The sequence below is a fragment of the Cololabis saira genome, chromosome 11 (assembly GCF_033807715.1).
Source record: "Cololabis saira isolate AMF1-May2022 chromosome 11, fColSai1.1, whole genome shotgun sequence".
Classification (NCBI taxonomy): Eukaryota; Metazoa; Chordata; class Actinopteri; order Beloniformes; family Belonidae; genus Cololabis; species Cololabis saira.
The window spans coordinates 45,462,504-45,477,932 of record NC_084597.1 but is presented as its reverse complement, the minus strand read 5'-3'; the positions used below and the strand labels follow the sequence as shown (position 1 = coordinate 45,477,932).

General features: G+C 41.7%; 1 protein-coding gene and 4 non-coding genes across 6 annotated transcripts; 1 reads left to right on the top strand and 4 right to left on the bottom strand.

Moving 5' to 3' along the window:
- Positions 1-2,837: 2,837 nt before the first annotated feature.
- trnat-agu (transfer RNA threonine (anticodon AGU)) lies at positions 2,838-2,911 on the bottom strand. The gene has a single exon. It is a non-coding gene; the product is annotated as a tRNA-Thr (tRNA).
- A 1,919-nt stretch (positions 2,912-4,830) lies between these two features.
- Positions 4,831-4,904, bottom strand: trnat-agu (transfer RNA threonine (anticodon AGU)). The gene has a single exon. It is a non-coding gene; the product is annotated as a tRNA-Thr (tRNA).
- Positions 4,905-7,669: 2,765 nt separating this feature from the next.
- trnat-agu (transfer RNA threonine (anticodon AGU)) lies at positions 7,670-7,743 on the bottom strand. Its single transcript has one exon. It is a non-coding gene; the product is annotated as a tRNA-Thr (tRNA).
- Positions 7,744-8,881: 1,138 nt separating this feature from the next.
- On the bottom strand, positions 8,882-8,955 carry trnat-agu (transfer RNA threonine (anticodon AGU)). The gene has a single exon. It is a non-coding gene; the product is annotated as a tRNA-Thr (tRNA).
- A 2,504-nt stretch (positions 8,956-11,459) lies between these two features.
- Positions 11,460-14,358, top strand: LOC133454812 (E3 ubiquitin-protein ligase TRIM21-like). 2 transcript variants are annotated; one of them, XM_061733537.1, is made up of 2 exons: positions 11,460-11,680; positions 12,736-14,358. In XM_061733537.1, exon 2 carries the CDS (start codon positions 12,745-12,747, stop codon positions 14,356-14,358), a length of 1,614 nt encoding a protein of 537 aa, XP_061589521.1. In that variant the 5' UTR covers positions 11,460-11,680; positions 12,736-12,744. The 2 variants fall into 2 exon arrangements, with proteins under 2 accessions (XP_061589521.1, XP_061589520.1); XM_061733536.1 differs by lacking the exon at positions 11,460-11,680 and adding an exon at positions 12,280-12,394.
- Positions 14,359-15,429: the final 1,071 nt, after the last annotated feature.

Sequence of the window (15,429 nt, the reverse complement as noted above, 5' to 3'; positions counted from 1 at the left end):
TTCAGGGGCCAACAGTATTAAGCCCCTTTCACATAGAGGGCGCAAAGCGGCGGCCGCCGCTGGCTTTCCCATTCATTGTGTATGTGCTACCGCGGCACAAGAGTGGACCGCTCTGCTGGCGAGCTTGGCGGCGCGCGAGAGGCCACCTGCCACGGGCGTTTCACCTGCCTGCGCCTGAATTGAACATTTTTTAATTTCACCGCGCTGTGAGGGCATCTCGGTGCGTCCAATAGGAGAGAAGGTGGTTGTGATCCTGCTGAGGACCCACTCCCCAACAGGCTCAAACTGCTCCCTGTTCAATCTGAAGTAGACCTGGTCATCATGGAGCTGTAGCTCCAACAAGCCTGGATTCCCCCGAATCCTGTCTTCTCATGAGGATTTCATGGACCCTCCTTGCTGCTGCTGCTCGTCTCCTCCTCAGAAGAACTAAAGCCAGGGCTTGTCTTTGAAGCAGGGACAAATACATTTTGCAAATTGAGCTGTAGCTGCTGTACGTCCAAACCAGTGGGAAAAGGGCGCCAGATCGGAAAAACTTTTTTCGGTCGCCTAGCAACAAACAGTAGCCTACTGGAGTTGAAAGGGGATGAGGGGGGATGGCATCCCTCCTGAAATAAAAACGGTCCAAATCATCCCCCCCTGAAATAAAAACGGTCAAAATCATCCCCCCTGTAAAACTGCCATCCCCCCTTTCCATCCCTTATGTCATTTCATCAATGAATGTGGTTTTACTGCTATTTCAACATTTAGAGTCATCACCAGAAAAATAACACCAGAAAAATAACTTATTTGACAAGTTTCACCTGTTTCAAGTAAATTTTCACTTGAAATAAGTAGGAAAATCTGCCAGTGGAACAAGCAGATTTCCACAGGCAGATTTTTCTACTTATTTCAAGTGAAAATCTACTTCAAACAGGAGAAAATTGTAGTTTTTTCCAGTGATGAGTCTTGTTTTAAGTGTAATGAGATTTTTTTCACTAAATTGAGACATTTTAACTAGAAATAAGACAAATATTCTTGTTAAGATTTTGAGTTTTTGCAGTGATCCATTTTACTTATCCTGTGAAGGACAGAGTCATATTGATAAGTTCAGAAAACAGTTTTTTATTGTTGTGTTTTGATGTATTTGATGTAAGCCCAGTGGATATTTAAAGCTTACAGAAGGCTGCATTTAACTGCTGCTATGTCATTCCTGCAGTATTTCTGCAGCTGTTTTGGTCACTGCTATTGTTTGTAATATATTATTTGTAATCAGCACAAATTATCTGTCCCCATATGATAAAATCCACCATCCCCCCTGATTGTTTTTTAAAACTCGAGTACTGGCAACAAATATGCACGCCTTGCTCTGCGCCAACTCTGTGTTGATTCTGCGCCCACCCGGCCGTGTGCGCGGCGCAAACAAAGCAGCTTTAAGCGGTGAAATCAAAAAATGTTCAATTCGGGCAGGCAGGTGCAACACAAACCCCGTGGCAGGCGCCCTCTTGCGCGCCGCGGAGCTCGGCGGCAGAGCGGTCCGCTCTTAAAAGAGTGGACCGCGAGTCTCTTGTGCCGCAGCAGCACACACATGTTTGGTTTGTCCCACCTAGAGCACCGAGCTGTTTCTTCTTCTATTCACTTGTATTGACGCAACAGGCGTCACCACCAGTTTGGGGGTGGAACTGCAGCAATGATCATCAAATTCTCAGCTTGCCCGTTGATTGACAGAACAGGGGCACTTCAGGGGCCAATCAGATTACAGGCGGGGCCTCGGCCCCCATGGCCCCACCCCTAGATCCGCCCCTGCTCGGGGGAGCCGGCGGCGCAGTACCGTAATACATTTTTCTTCTGTGGTTTCAGATCTTTCAAGCAGCTGGAGCTGTTCACATTCAGAAGACGCGCGGTCCTTCCTGAGCCAGCAATAGTGCATACATTTTACTTATATATTTTAACAATAAAGTTGTCATTTGTGAAAATTCAGTGTTGTGATTTCTTTACAGTTAACATGATTCATTTGTCTTGTAACATAAGAAGTGAAATGATGAGGAATCGGAGTAAATAACCGTGGTGTACCTGTTTAGAATGAAATTCAGTCTTCCTGTGTGAATTAGTTCAATTCAATTCAATTCAATTTTATTTATATAGCGTCTAATACAACAGAGTTGTCTCTAGACGCTTTACAGAGACCCACACCCAGAACATGACCCCCGAGCAGTTATTACATAAACAATGGCAGGTAAAAACTACGTCTTCATTAGTGTGAAGATGAGGTGACCCGTTCCCTCTTCAGGGAACTAAAGGGTGATTTATGGTTCCGCGTTACACCAACACAGAGCCTACGGCGTAGGGTACACGTCGATTTAACGCAGAACCGTGGACACGCTTTGCTACGCAGCCGCTGCCCGGAGCAACGCTTTGTCTCCTCCCCTCCTACACGTCATTCAAGCAGCCAATCAGCGCAGAGCCTCATTATCATACCCCCCCCCTTCCCTTAGAATGGAGCACAGAAAAAGGGGTTAGAAGCGGTAAAACTATAGACACGGCCCACAGGCTGAATTTCTGATTTATGTAGAAAAAACAAGCTTAAAATTGTTTTTAAGACATTCAAAGCCTATTTAAAATATACATTAAATGCCATAATATTTCCCCTTTAAAGGAGAAGAACCAGACATTACCTCCCTCTCAAGCAGTCCACTTCTCTTAGAAGAACTTTGAGACTGGAATGTGTGAATTAACTTTGGTTGAGAAACCTTCAATATGCCTTTCTTTATTTTGAAGCTACATGTCATTTTTCCATTTCACCACCATGGATGAATGAGACGTCTATCATCTTTTTCTCATCCAAACACAGATGAGTCTAGAGGCTCTGCTGGGATTTGAACCCAGGATCTCCTGTTTACTAGACAGGTGCTTTGACCAACTAAGCCACAGGGCCTCCACAAGCTCTCACTTACCTCGTCTCAGACATCAAAACAGTATGGAGCTAGAACGGTCTCATAATTCGCAAATGCACACACCATTTCACAAATGCACAGGACAAAATGCACAAATGCACACACCGATCCGCAAATGCACACACCGTTTCACAAATGCACAGGACAAAATGCACAAATGCACACACCGATCCGCAAATGCACACACCGTTTCACAAATGCACACACCGTTTCACAAATACACACACCGTTTCACAAATGCACAGGACAATTCACGCGTGCGTAAGACAAGATACACAAATGTATTTTTGTCATCGGTTGCTGCATCGGCAGAACGAAGAGCTCTCCCGGCGGCTCTGGTTGAACGGCCGGACAAACCATCTCTGATCGCGCTGTTTTCTTTACCGAGATCACAAGAAAAGCAGAAGAGTGATCTCCTCTCCATCCTGTTTGCGTTCTTGTTTATTTATCTTTACTCCACCAACTCCATATATTGAATCACTTTTCTAACCGAACGGCGCCAACGCAGTTCAAACGGCAGGTGTATCCGCCCCTTTAATCTGATTGGTTTAGAGTAAGTCGTGTTTTATCCACTGCTCTGCGTCCCCCACGTGGGGTGCGCTCTTATGATTGGCTGAAACAAAGGAAGACATCTGATTGGTTGCAGATCCTTCTGTGTTAAAAAAAAACGTATTTTTGGATTGATCACGTCAGGGAAGTCTTAAAAGTCCCACGCAAATCCAGCGCAGTTCACAGACAAAAAAACGTTTGTAAATCAGGTTATATTTGTGTGCGCATCAAAAATAAATTTGTATATCTTGTCCTACGCACGTGTGAATTGTTCTGTGCATTTGTGAAACTTGTCCTTGACCTTTTTAAGCGAGGTCAAACTTGGAAAGTAACTGACTGTCAGAAACACCACGTAAAGAAATACACATTTGGTCAAGAAGAATTGGAGGAGTACCCCACCTTGTGGCACGAGTGAAGAACAGCAAAGCATTAAAGTGACTAAAAGGAGAAGAACCAGACATTACCTCCCTCTCAAGTAGGGATGCAAATTATCGATTATTTCATTAATTGACAGTTGATAACCTTATCGATCGATCATCGATTAGTTGATAAGCGGCGTTTTTCCCCCATCTGAGATAAACATAATTTTTTTTGCTTATATAAAATACAAAGGACATTTTAATGTATTCCTTAATCAAATATTTATTTGATACAAAAGTAACAAAAAGACATTTTTGTACCACAAGGAATATAATATAAGGTGCACTTCAAGGCTATTTAGTAGTAGCAGCAGCCATAATAGTGTCATTTGTGTCAAGCAAATTTTAAGTTCTAGTTACGTTTTAAGTTAGAGTTTTGGCAGTGTTCAAAATAAAATTATGAGACCTGCTGTATTGGAGCACATTTTCTTTTAGTTAAAACTGTAGCGGGGACTGATGTTTAGAGAAACCTATGTATGTACCGGGTGAAGGCTGATTTATGGTTCCACGTTACAACGACGCAGAGCGTACGCCGTGGGCTACGGCGGCGGCTCTGCGTCGATTTAAGGCGGAACCATAATTCAGGCTTTAGGGGAACATATCGGAGAACAACCAGAAGAATATAGAGTGGATTAAAAATAAAAGTTAAGCACTGAGCTACATGTGAAAAAAATAAATAAATAGATTAATTGTAATCGGGTAATTTCATAACGGCAATTAATCGAAAATCGATTAATTATTAACATCCCTACTCTCAAGCAGTCCACATCTCTTAGAAGAGGTTTAAGACTGGAATGTGTCTTCAATGTGCCTTCAATGTGCCTTTATTTTGTTTAAGCTACATGTCATTTTTTCATTTCACCACCATGGTTGAACCATGAATGAATGAGACGTCTATCATCTTTTTCTCACCAATACACAGATGAGTCTAGAGGCTCTGCTGGAATTTGAACCCAGGATCTCCTGTTTACTAGACAGGTGCTTTGACCAACTAAGCCACAGGGCCTCCACAACCTCTAGAACAGTGAGTTCTAGTGTCCTACCTCACATTCACTTTTTACAGGTCACTTGAACCAATACAAAACAGGTTCAAGTGACTAAGATCAGGGTTTGTGTTTGTTTTTTGTTTTTTTTTACGTTATTTTTTTTTTCATGATTTATTTTTATGTATTTTTTTCCTTTTTTAAATCATTCATTCAGGATTCCCTCCATCATCTGTTGACCTTCAGCGTCTGCGTCGGACAACTCTCCTGCGTCTGCGGGCGACGCGGGTCCTACGGACTCTCCGGCGCCTGCGGACGGGGCGAGAGCTCTGTCTGCGTCTGCGTGGCATTGTCAAAAGATGTGATGAGAACTAGTAAGAAGTAGCTCTATTTATAAACTCTGTTACAAGCTTGTTGATGGAATGGAATGGTTCATGGAATTGATGACATCATTTCTTCTTCAATGGAATTATTGACATCATAACTTGATGACATCATATATTCTTAAATGGAATTAATGACATCATAACTTGATGACATCATATCTTCTTCAATGGAATTAATGACCATATTATTTGGGGTTTTTGGTTTAGTTTTTACTTCATAACAGTGATGATGTCATAGAAAAAAAAGAAAGAGACCCGGAGACGCCCAAGCCACAGCCCCCCGCCCGAGCCCCCCCAGCCACCCCCCCCACCGCCATGAGGCAACCCCCCCCACAGGCCCCCAAGGCCCCCACCGGCCAGGGACAGGGCCCCGCGGCCCCCCCCACCGCCCCGCAGGGGCCACCGGAGGCCCGCGCCCCAGACCCCCCAAGCCGACCCCCAACCCCAAGGGCTACGAGATCACCACCCCCCCCGCCCCCACTAGGTAACGAAGCCAATAATAGGGGACCACAGAGAGTGTAATTCAGCCGAATGTTGTTCAGTGGAGGCAGACATTATCTCACTACTAATATGATCTGATAAAAGATTCCTAAAATGGTTGATACATAACCTGGATTTTTGTTTCCAATTTACTAGAATGGTTTTCTTTGCAATACATAAGGCAGTGAGAACCCGGTGTGTCCAATTAGGTTCTATTTGAGTGTCTCCCAGGTGACCTAATATACATACCGTGGGGCACACTGGGATTCTGTGGTTGATCCATATGGATAAATCCTCACAAATCTCCTTCCAGAACCTCTGTACCGGTGTACAGAACCATAAAGCATGCATATAATTATCTGGGGTGTTCTCTGTGCACTGTGAACAGATATTAGAGGTGACAAAGCCCATCTGGAACATCCTTTGTCCAGTATAATGTATTCTATGAAGAACTTTGTACTGTATAAGTTGTAAGTTTGGGTTTTTAGTCATAGTAAACGTATTTAAGCATATTTGTGACCAAGAAAACTGGTCGGTATTAAGAGAGAGATCCGCCTCCCACTTGGAGATCGGGAGAGAGACTGAATCGTCCAGTTTAGACACTAACCTGTAGAGTTTTGATAACAACTTTAAAGTGCTTAGATTCAATAAATCTGTTATCTTAGGGGGAAGTTGTAAATCTAATTGGCTAATTTTGTATGTTTTATTTATTATGGCCTTAAGTTGTTGATACTCTAAAAATGTATTCCTGCTAACTCCGTATTGAACAATAAGTGTATTGAAAGGTACAAACTGTCCTCCTACAATTACGTGCTGTAAATACCGTATTCCTTGATCTCTCCATTGAACGAAGTTAACCATCTTTTTATCATTTTTCACGATGTCTGGGTTGTTCCATATGGGTGTACGGTCACATGGAAAAAGTGAAATTTTAGCTACTTTAAGAAATTCCCACCAAGCTGATAAAGTTGTGCTAATATTAATGCTTTTGAAACATTGATGATGTTTGATACTTTGACTAATGAATGGTAACTCTGAGATTTCTAGTTCATTACAAAACACTTGCTCTGAGTCCAGCCATTGACTATCTAAAGGATGATCTTTTGACCATTTTACAATATACTGTAATTTATTGGCTATGAAGTAATACTGAAAATTAGGTAACTCTAAACCTCCATATTCTTTGGATTTTTGCAATGTCTTTAAACTAATACGTGGAGTTTTATTTTTCCACAGAAATTTTGAAACATATGAGTCCAACGATTTAAACCAGGAAAGAGGGGGTTTAAAATTAAATTCAGTCTTCCTGTGTGAATTAGTGTGAAGACGAGGTGACCCGTTCCCTCTTCAGGGAACTAAAGGCTGATTTATGGTTCCGCGTTACACCAACACAGAGCCTACGGCGTAGGGTACACGTCGATTTAACGCAGAACCGTGGACACGCTTTGCTACGCAGCCGCTGCCCGGAGCAACGCTTTGTCTCCTCCCCTCCTACACGTCATTCAAGCAGCCAATCAGCGCAGAGCCTCATTATCATACCCCCCCCCTTCCCTTAGAATGGAGCACAGAAAAAGGGGTTAGAAGCGGTAAAACTATAGACACGGCCCACAGGCTGAATTTCTGATTTATGTAGAAAAAACAAGCTTAAAATTGTTTTTAAGACATTCAAAGCCTATTTAAAATATACATTAAATGCCATAATATGTCCCCTTTAAAGGAGAAGAACCAGACATTACCTCCCTCTCAAGCAGTCCACTTCTCTTAGAAGAACTTTAAGACTGGAATGTGTGAATTAACTTTGGTTAAGAAACCTTCAATATGCCTTTCTTTATTTTGAAGCTACATGTCATTTTTCCATTTCACCACCATGGATGAATGAGACGTCTATCATCTTTTTCTCATCCAAACACAGACGAGTCTAGAGGCTCTGCTGGGATTTGAACCCAGGATCTCCTGTTTACTAGACAGGTGCTTTGACCAACTAAGCCACAGGGCCTCCACAACCTCTCACTTACCTCGTCTCAGACATCAAAACAGTATGGAGCTAGAACGGTCTCATAATTCGCAAATGCACACACCATTTCACAAATGCACAGGACAAAATGCACAAATGCACACACCGATCCGCAAATGCACACACCGTTTCACAAATGCACACACCGTTTCACAAATGCACAGGACAATTCACACGTGCGTAAGACAAGATACACCAATGTATTTTTGTCATCGGTTGCTGCATCGGCAGAACGAAGAGCTCTCCCGACGGCTATGGTTGAACGGCCGGACAAACCATCTCTGATCGCGCTGTTTTCTTTACCGAGATCACAAGAAAAGCAGAAGAGTGATCTCCTCTCCATCCTGTTTGCTGTCTTGTTTATTTATCTTTACTCCACTAACTCCATATATTGAATCACTTTTCTAACCGAACGGCGCTAACGCAGTTCAAACGGCAGGTGTATCAGCCCCTTTAATCTGATTGGTTTAGAGTAAGTCGTGTTTTATCCACTGCTCTGCGTCCCCCACGTGGGGTGCGCTCTTATGATTGGCTGAAACAAAGGAAGACATCTGATTGGTTGAAGATCCTTCTGTGTTAAAAAAAAAACGTATTTTTGGATTGATCACGTCAGGGAAGTCTTAAAAGTCCCACGCAAATCCAGCGCAGCTCACAGACAAAAAAACTTTTGTAAATCAGGTTATATTTGTGTGCGCATAGAAAATACATTTGTATATCTTGTCCTACGCACGTGTGAATTGTTCTGTGTATTTGTGAAACTTGTCCTTGACCTTTTTAAGTGAGGTCAAACTTGGAAAGTAACTGACTGTCAGAAACACCACGTAAAGAAATACACATTTGGTCAAGAAGAATTGGAGGAGTACCCCACCTTGTGGCACGAGTGAAGAACAGCAAAGCATTAAAGTGACTAAAAGGAGAAGAACCAGACATTACCTCCCTCTCAAGCAGTCCACATCTCTTAGAAGAACTTGAATGTGCGAATTAACTTTGGGTAAGAAACATTCAATGTGCCTTTATTTTGTTTAAGCTACATGTCATTTTTTCATTTCACCATATGGTTGAACCATGAATGAATGAGACATCTATAATCTTTTTCTCATCAATACACAGATGAGTCTAGAGGCTCTGCTGGGATTTGAACCCAGGACCTCCTGTTTACTAGACAGGTGCTTTGACCAACTAAGCCACAGGGCCTCCACAACCTCTAGAATAGTGAGTTCTAGTGTCCTACCTCACATTCACTTTTTACAGGTCACTTGAACCAATACAAAACAGGTTCAAGTGACTAAGATCAGGGTTTGTGTTTGTTTTTTGTTTTTTTTTTACGTTATTTTTTTTTTCATGATTTATTTTTATGTATTTTTTCCTTTTTTAAATCATTCATTCAGGATTCCCTCCATCATCTGTTGACCTTCAGCGTCTGCGTCGGACAACTCTCCTGCGTCTGCGGGCGACGCGGGTCCTACGGACTCTCCGGCGCCTGCGGACGGGGCGAGAGCTCTGTCTGCGTCTGCGTGGCATTGTCAAAAGATGTGATGAGAACTAGTAAGAAGGAGTTCTATTTATAAACTCTGTTACAACTTGTTGATGGAATGGAATGTTAATGGAATTGATGACATCATATATTCTTCAATGGAATTAATGACATCATAACTTGATGACATCATATCTTCTTCAATGGAATTAATGACATCATAACTTGATGACATCATATCTTCTTCAATGGAATTGATGACCATATTATTTTGGGTTTTTGGTTTAGTCTTTACTTTATAACAGTGATGATGTCATAGGAATAAAAGAAAGCAGACTTTTAATTACTTTAAATTACAAAATAGTGAATAAGAGAATGATGACTGTAATAAAACACATCTTACAGGGTTTTTAGCTGTGATTTCACCTGATAAGTCTGGAAACCGCTGCAGACAACAGTGATGTCACAGTCATGTATTGATCATTGATGTGTACAGTCATCTGACAATGATGGCAGGATGAAAACGTCCAATCATGTGCTAACAGTGGAATGATGATCTTCAGCAGTTTCTATTCTGGCTCAGAGGCCAGGGCTTTATGCTCTTATACACTTTCTAAACCCACGCTGACATTTGTGGAAATGCCTGTAAAACCCTTCGTGAAGCTTCCTTAAAACAAGTCCAGAAAAAGCCATTAAAGGTAAAACAGAGACTTGCTTGGGTAAATGAAATCAGACTTAACTCTAGCAGTTAAATATAAAAACACACCAGCTCAGGAGAGCAGTATTATATATGTAGTGGATATGGGTCAATGAAACAGTATGTATGGATATGAATGAAAAGAAAAAAGTATATATGGTATTATAATAGTATATATAGTATAAGGTCATATATGAGGTGTACAACATTATTGACATCTCACCCAGAATGAAGCAGATCCAAGTCGTACAGTGAGATGTTTTTTATTCTGTTTTCCATTCATGTGTCCTCTGCCATTGTTGTAGGTTTTTAAAAATGATTATTGAAAATAAGTGCAACAAAAAACAAACATAGTTATTAAAAATAAAAACATTAATGTACAGTATCCAGGGAGAAATGTCCAATTAAGATTATAACCAAAGCACAAAGGAGTTATAAATGAAGGTTTACTTTAGCCTCATGGATAGTGTTTGGCAGGGTATTATCTGTGGATCAGTGTGATGCAGGTGATACCCTCTGATTTTGAATTTAATTCTTAGATAAACTAGTTTCAACATCTGGGAGCTAATTTGGGGTTAATGGTATTTGGCTGTGAATTATTCCTTGCTATTACAATTATCTCTTTTATTATTTATTTAATTATTATTTTATTGTATATTATACATTTATTATTTTATGTTTATTCATATCATTCTGAATGGTACCTGGTCCTTTGGTATTTAGTTGTGATGTTACATTCATTCAATGGGATCCCTGGCCATTCATCTTTATTATCTCAGTGTCAAACATGCAATGCCCTTAGTCTTCCACTAGAGGGACGCAACAAATTCAGTTGGGCCACACCTTCAGCCCCTCCACCTACCAGCCGTACGTTGTTGCTCCTGGCTCTGACCTCCAGGTCCTCACATTTAATGGTCAGCAACATTTCAAAATCAACACAGATCACAGACAGCAGTTCACTGAGGTCATCAAAAAAGTCTGCAAAGTATTTGGGGGCCTTTAAACCTTCACAAACAGGACTCTGGATGAGGCCTGCAGCTGTACAGCCACGTATTCAAAAGACTGAAACCTTCAAGGTGTCAACTCTTGACATTGAAATGATTAATTTAATAAGTCTGCAACCCCTCAGGTCCCCCGGCCCTGCCCGTGATACGTCCTCCCTGTTTCAGGAGACAGGATTTACTCTTTGGTTTTGCACCGAGACAGTTCCAGGGAGGATTATCACTCCATGATTTGTTATAATGCACAGACTTTGCTGTGTGTTCGCTTGCTCATTGTCCAGAAGCTATCGCAGGTAATCTCACATGGAAAGAAGGAAAAAATCCGGGGAAAATCAGCATAAAATCAATAACATAAGTAAATCAAGCAGAGAGCAAGCAGAGGAAGTGTCTGAACTTTAAAGCAGCAGGAATGAGGAGGAATATAGTTTTATTGTCCGTACCGCCCAGTCATGATCTGAACTTTGAACATGTTCTAGTTAATTTAAGATAGACAACATTGTAAAGGTGAATGTTTGAACAACGAGCTGCAGACGAAGCTTCACTTCATCTTAGTCATCACATCAACTCTGCTGTTTGACAATAATCCTGTAAATAAGAGGAAGAACCAGAGCAGAGGGAGGAAGGAGGAAAGTTCAAGTGTGACGGAGCAGAAATCCAGTCCAGAAGATTCCTGTTCGTCTCTGAAAGAAGGTCCAAGCGAGTCCATCAGGTTTTCCTCCACAACACAGCAGAGTCTCTGAAACACTGGTGAGTCCAGCTCATCACATTTCCTGCTTCAAAAGGAAATGGAAACATGCCCATTTTCCACAATTATTCTGGACATTTTCTGAGTTCCATTCAGGAGCTTCAGGTGTATGAAAGTCTCTTTTTTTCTGGTTCATATCTCAGTTTTAGACATAGAACACAAATCTTTTTGTTGACATAACTACCTGGACGCTGCCCAAATACAGTTTATAGTCAGAGATGGTTCAAATATCTAAAATCTTAAATAAAACCCGACCAAGCTTCTGGATTATGTTTAGTTCCTGCTGACACTTTTGCATAACTAAAATATAAAAACTTCCTGATTAGATCCTAAAAACAGCCATGAAGAGTTGAGATTCCAGCACAAACAGAGATGTCGAACAGCTGAAGGTGAAGAGTTTAGTGTTTATCTACAAAAAGTGACTGATGTGAGTTAGTAAAGAGTTTTCAGGTGGCAACGACAGATAACATCAGGTAAAACAGGCATAATGAAAGTCACGTGACAGTAATCAGGTGGAAAGAGCAGAACTGTAGGAGGAGCAGCAGAACTGGAAATACAGGAAAACTTCAACGTCACATGGTTGAGTGAATCAGAATGTTTGTCAGAGCGACAGAAGAGCTGCAGCAGAGACTAAACCTGTCTGATTCTGGGTTTCTGAGTAAATTCAGACTTCAACGTTTGTTCTCAACAACTCAGCAGAGAGTCTGGAGACACTGGTGAGTCCAGAAGAAAACATTTACTGTGTTTCTGTCAGCGGGACGACAAAACTTCAACTCTGTTTACTAAATGTTATTCTGGAAAACTCAAACTGACTCTGGTCAAAGAACAGGAACGTTTAGAGGAAAATGATTCACATGAAATAGTTCATTATTGTGGAGTCGTGACATTAATAATCTAAACTTGTGTTGATGAAATGTTCCTCCTTTTACTGTCAGACGGGTGTTTTCTCTGAGGATTCATGACATTCTTTGTTCTGTTTCCTTCTCTCTCGTTGTTTTTCACTTCTTCATTTCATTATTGCAGCTTTGATGTTTCACACTTTCACTTTTGTTTCCAGAGAACCACCATGTCTGCTGGCAGCAACCTGAGATCTGCAGATCAGTTCCTGTGCTCCATCTGTCTGGACGTGTTCACTGATCCAGTCAGCACACCATGTGGACACAACTTCTGTAAAACCTGCATCACTCATCACTGGGATGATAATGTTCTCTACAAGTGTCCCATCTGTCAGGAGATGTTCTACACCAGACCTCAGCTGAAAGTCAACACCTTCATCAGAGAGATGGTTTCTGAGTTCAGACGTGAAGCTCAACAGAAATCCAGCAGCAGCAGCTCAGAGCAACAAGCTGCAGAACCAGGAGAAGTTCCCTGTGACGTCTGCACTGGAACCAGACTGAAGGCCCTGAAGTCCTGCCTGGTGTGTCTGCTGTCCTACTGTGAGACTCACCTGGAGCCTCATCTGACAGCTTCACGTCTGAAAAGACATCAGCTGGTGGAGCCTGTGGAGAACCTGGAGGACAGGATTTGTACGAAGCACAATAAACCTCTGGAGCTGTTCTGTAAGACCGACCAGACATGTGTCTGCACGCTCTGCCCTGTTTTAGACCACAAGAATCATGAGTTTGTTCCTCTGAGAGAAGAATATGAAGGAAAGAAGGCAGAGCTGCAGAAGACAGAGGCTGAGATTCAGCAGATGATCCAGAAGAGACGACTGAAGATTCAGGAGATCAGAGCGTCTCTGAAGATCAGTAACGATGCTGCAGACAGAGAGAAAGCAGAAGGTGTTCAGGTCTTCACTGATCTGAAGGAGTCTGTTGAGAGACGTCTGAAGGAGTTCATGAAGGAGGTGGAAGACAAACAGAAAACTACAGAGAAACAGGCTGAAGACTTCATCAAAGATCTGGAACAGGAAATCTGTGAGCTGAAGAAGAGGAGCTCTGAGGTGGAGCAGCTCTCACGCTCTGAAGATCACCTGCACCTCCTCCAAAGATTCTCATCCCTGGAAGATGCTCCACCCACCAAGAACTGGACAGAGGTCAGAGTCCACCCACCTTCATATGAGGGGACTGTGGTGAGAGCTGTGGAGCAGCTGGAGAAGAACCTCAGAGAGAAGATGAAGAAGCTGCTTGAAGCTGATGTGACTCTTGATCCTGATACAGCACATCCTGAACTCGTCCTGTCTGATGATGGAAAACAAGTGTATGATGGTGGCGTGAAGAAGAATCTCCCAGATAATCCAGAGAGATTCTCTACATGTCATTCTGTTTTAGGAAAACAGAGTTTCTCTTCAGGCAGATTTTACTTTGAGGTTCAGGTTAAAGGAAAGACTGACTGGACTTTAGGAGTGGCCAGAGAGTCGATCAACAGGAAGGGAGGCATCACAGCGAGTCCTCAGAATGGTTACTGGACTGTTATTCTGAGAAATGGAAATGAGTATGCAGCTCTTGCAGGTCCTCCAGTCCGTCTCCATCCCAGTTCTCCTCCTGAGAAGTTGGGGGTGTTTGTGGATTATGAGGAGGGTCTGGTCTCCTTTCATGATGTAGATGCTGCAGCACTTCTCTACTCCTTTACTGGCTGCTCCTTCAGGGAGAAACTACACCCGTACTTCAATCCTGACCTCAATGGTGGAGGTAAAAACTCTGCTCCTCTGATCATCTGCCCTGTCAATCAAACTGTCTGATCTTTGATGTAATGAATGTGTGTGTGTGTGTGTGTGTGTGTGTGTGTGTGTGTGTGTGTGTGTGTGTGTGTGTGTGTGTGTGTGTGTGTGTGTGTGTGTGTGTGTGTGTGTGTGTGTGTGTGTGTGTGTATAGACAGCTACTATAGCCACATAGCAGATGTCACCCCCCCCCCAAAAAAAAGACCACTGGGTTTGTATGTGTACATATATGTATGTGTATGCGTATGTATATATATGTATATATTAGTAACAATGCACATATATATGCCTTAGGTTTTTTACCAGCATGGTATCAACCATTAATATGTGTGCAGACAAGGTAAAAAAAATAAAATGAGAATGCACCTACTTGTGTGGTGTCAAGGGTCATCCACCATGAATTACACTTAAATTTGATCAAAATCACGCTCTGGTCCAATTATTCTTTGATAATACGTTAATAATCTTGTAGGTTTCAGTTAAATTATATTTTTCTGTCTGTAATGTGTAATGTGGAGTTATTTCACCTTTTCTTTCAACATATTCTGAATAATACACTTGAATTTGGTTTGTTACATGTTGTTAAGTTACCATTTAAGATTTAGACAAATTATTCTTCAGATTTAAACTGGAAAATAGAAAATGAATCAATTTACCCCCAGATGCAGATCAACTTACCCTAAACTGGGGCAAGTTGATCCACAAGACAACTTTTGTTGTGAAGTCATATTTTCATTGCCCGTTGTCATGGAGACGTTATTATCATTTCCATTGACAGGATCCTGAAATTAAGGTAGATGTTTCTTTTTTTTATATGGTGATAAGCAATGGACAATGAAACGATAATAATTTGAAAAAAAGTTTCTATCTATCTCTCTCTGCTTTTCTTTCACAAATGTGTGAATGATGGTTCAAACTTGTGTTAAAATGTACAAAACAGTGAAGTTTATTTTGCCTCGCCGGCCAGTGAACTCTGAGTGCTCAGCACGCCTAAAGCTCTGATCCTAGAACCAACCCTGGATCATATTATTACATTTGTATGTTGTACTTATATCTTTTACCTGTTTTTTGTTCCTCCTCTTTTTAAAGGAA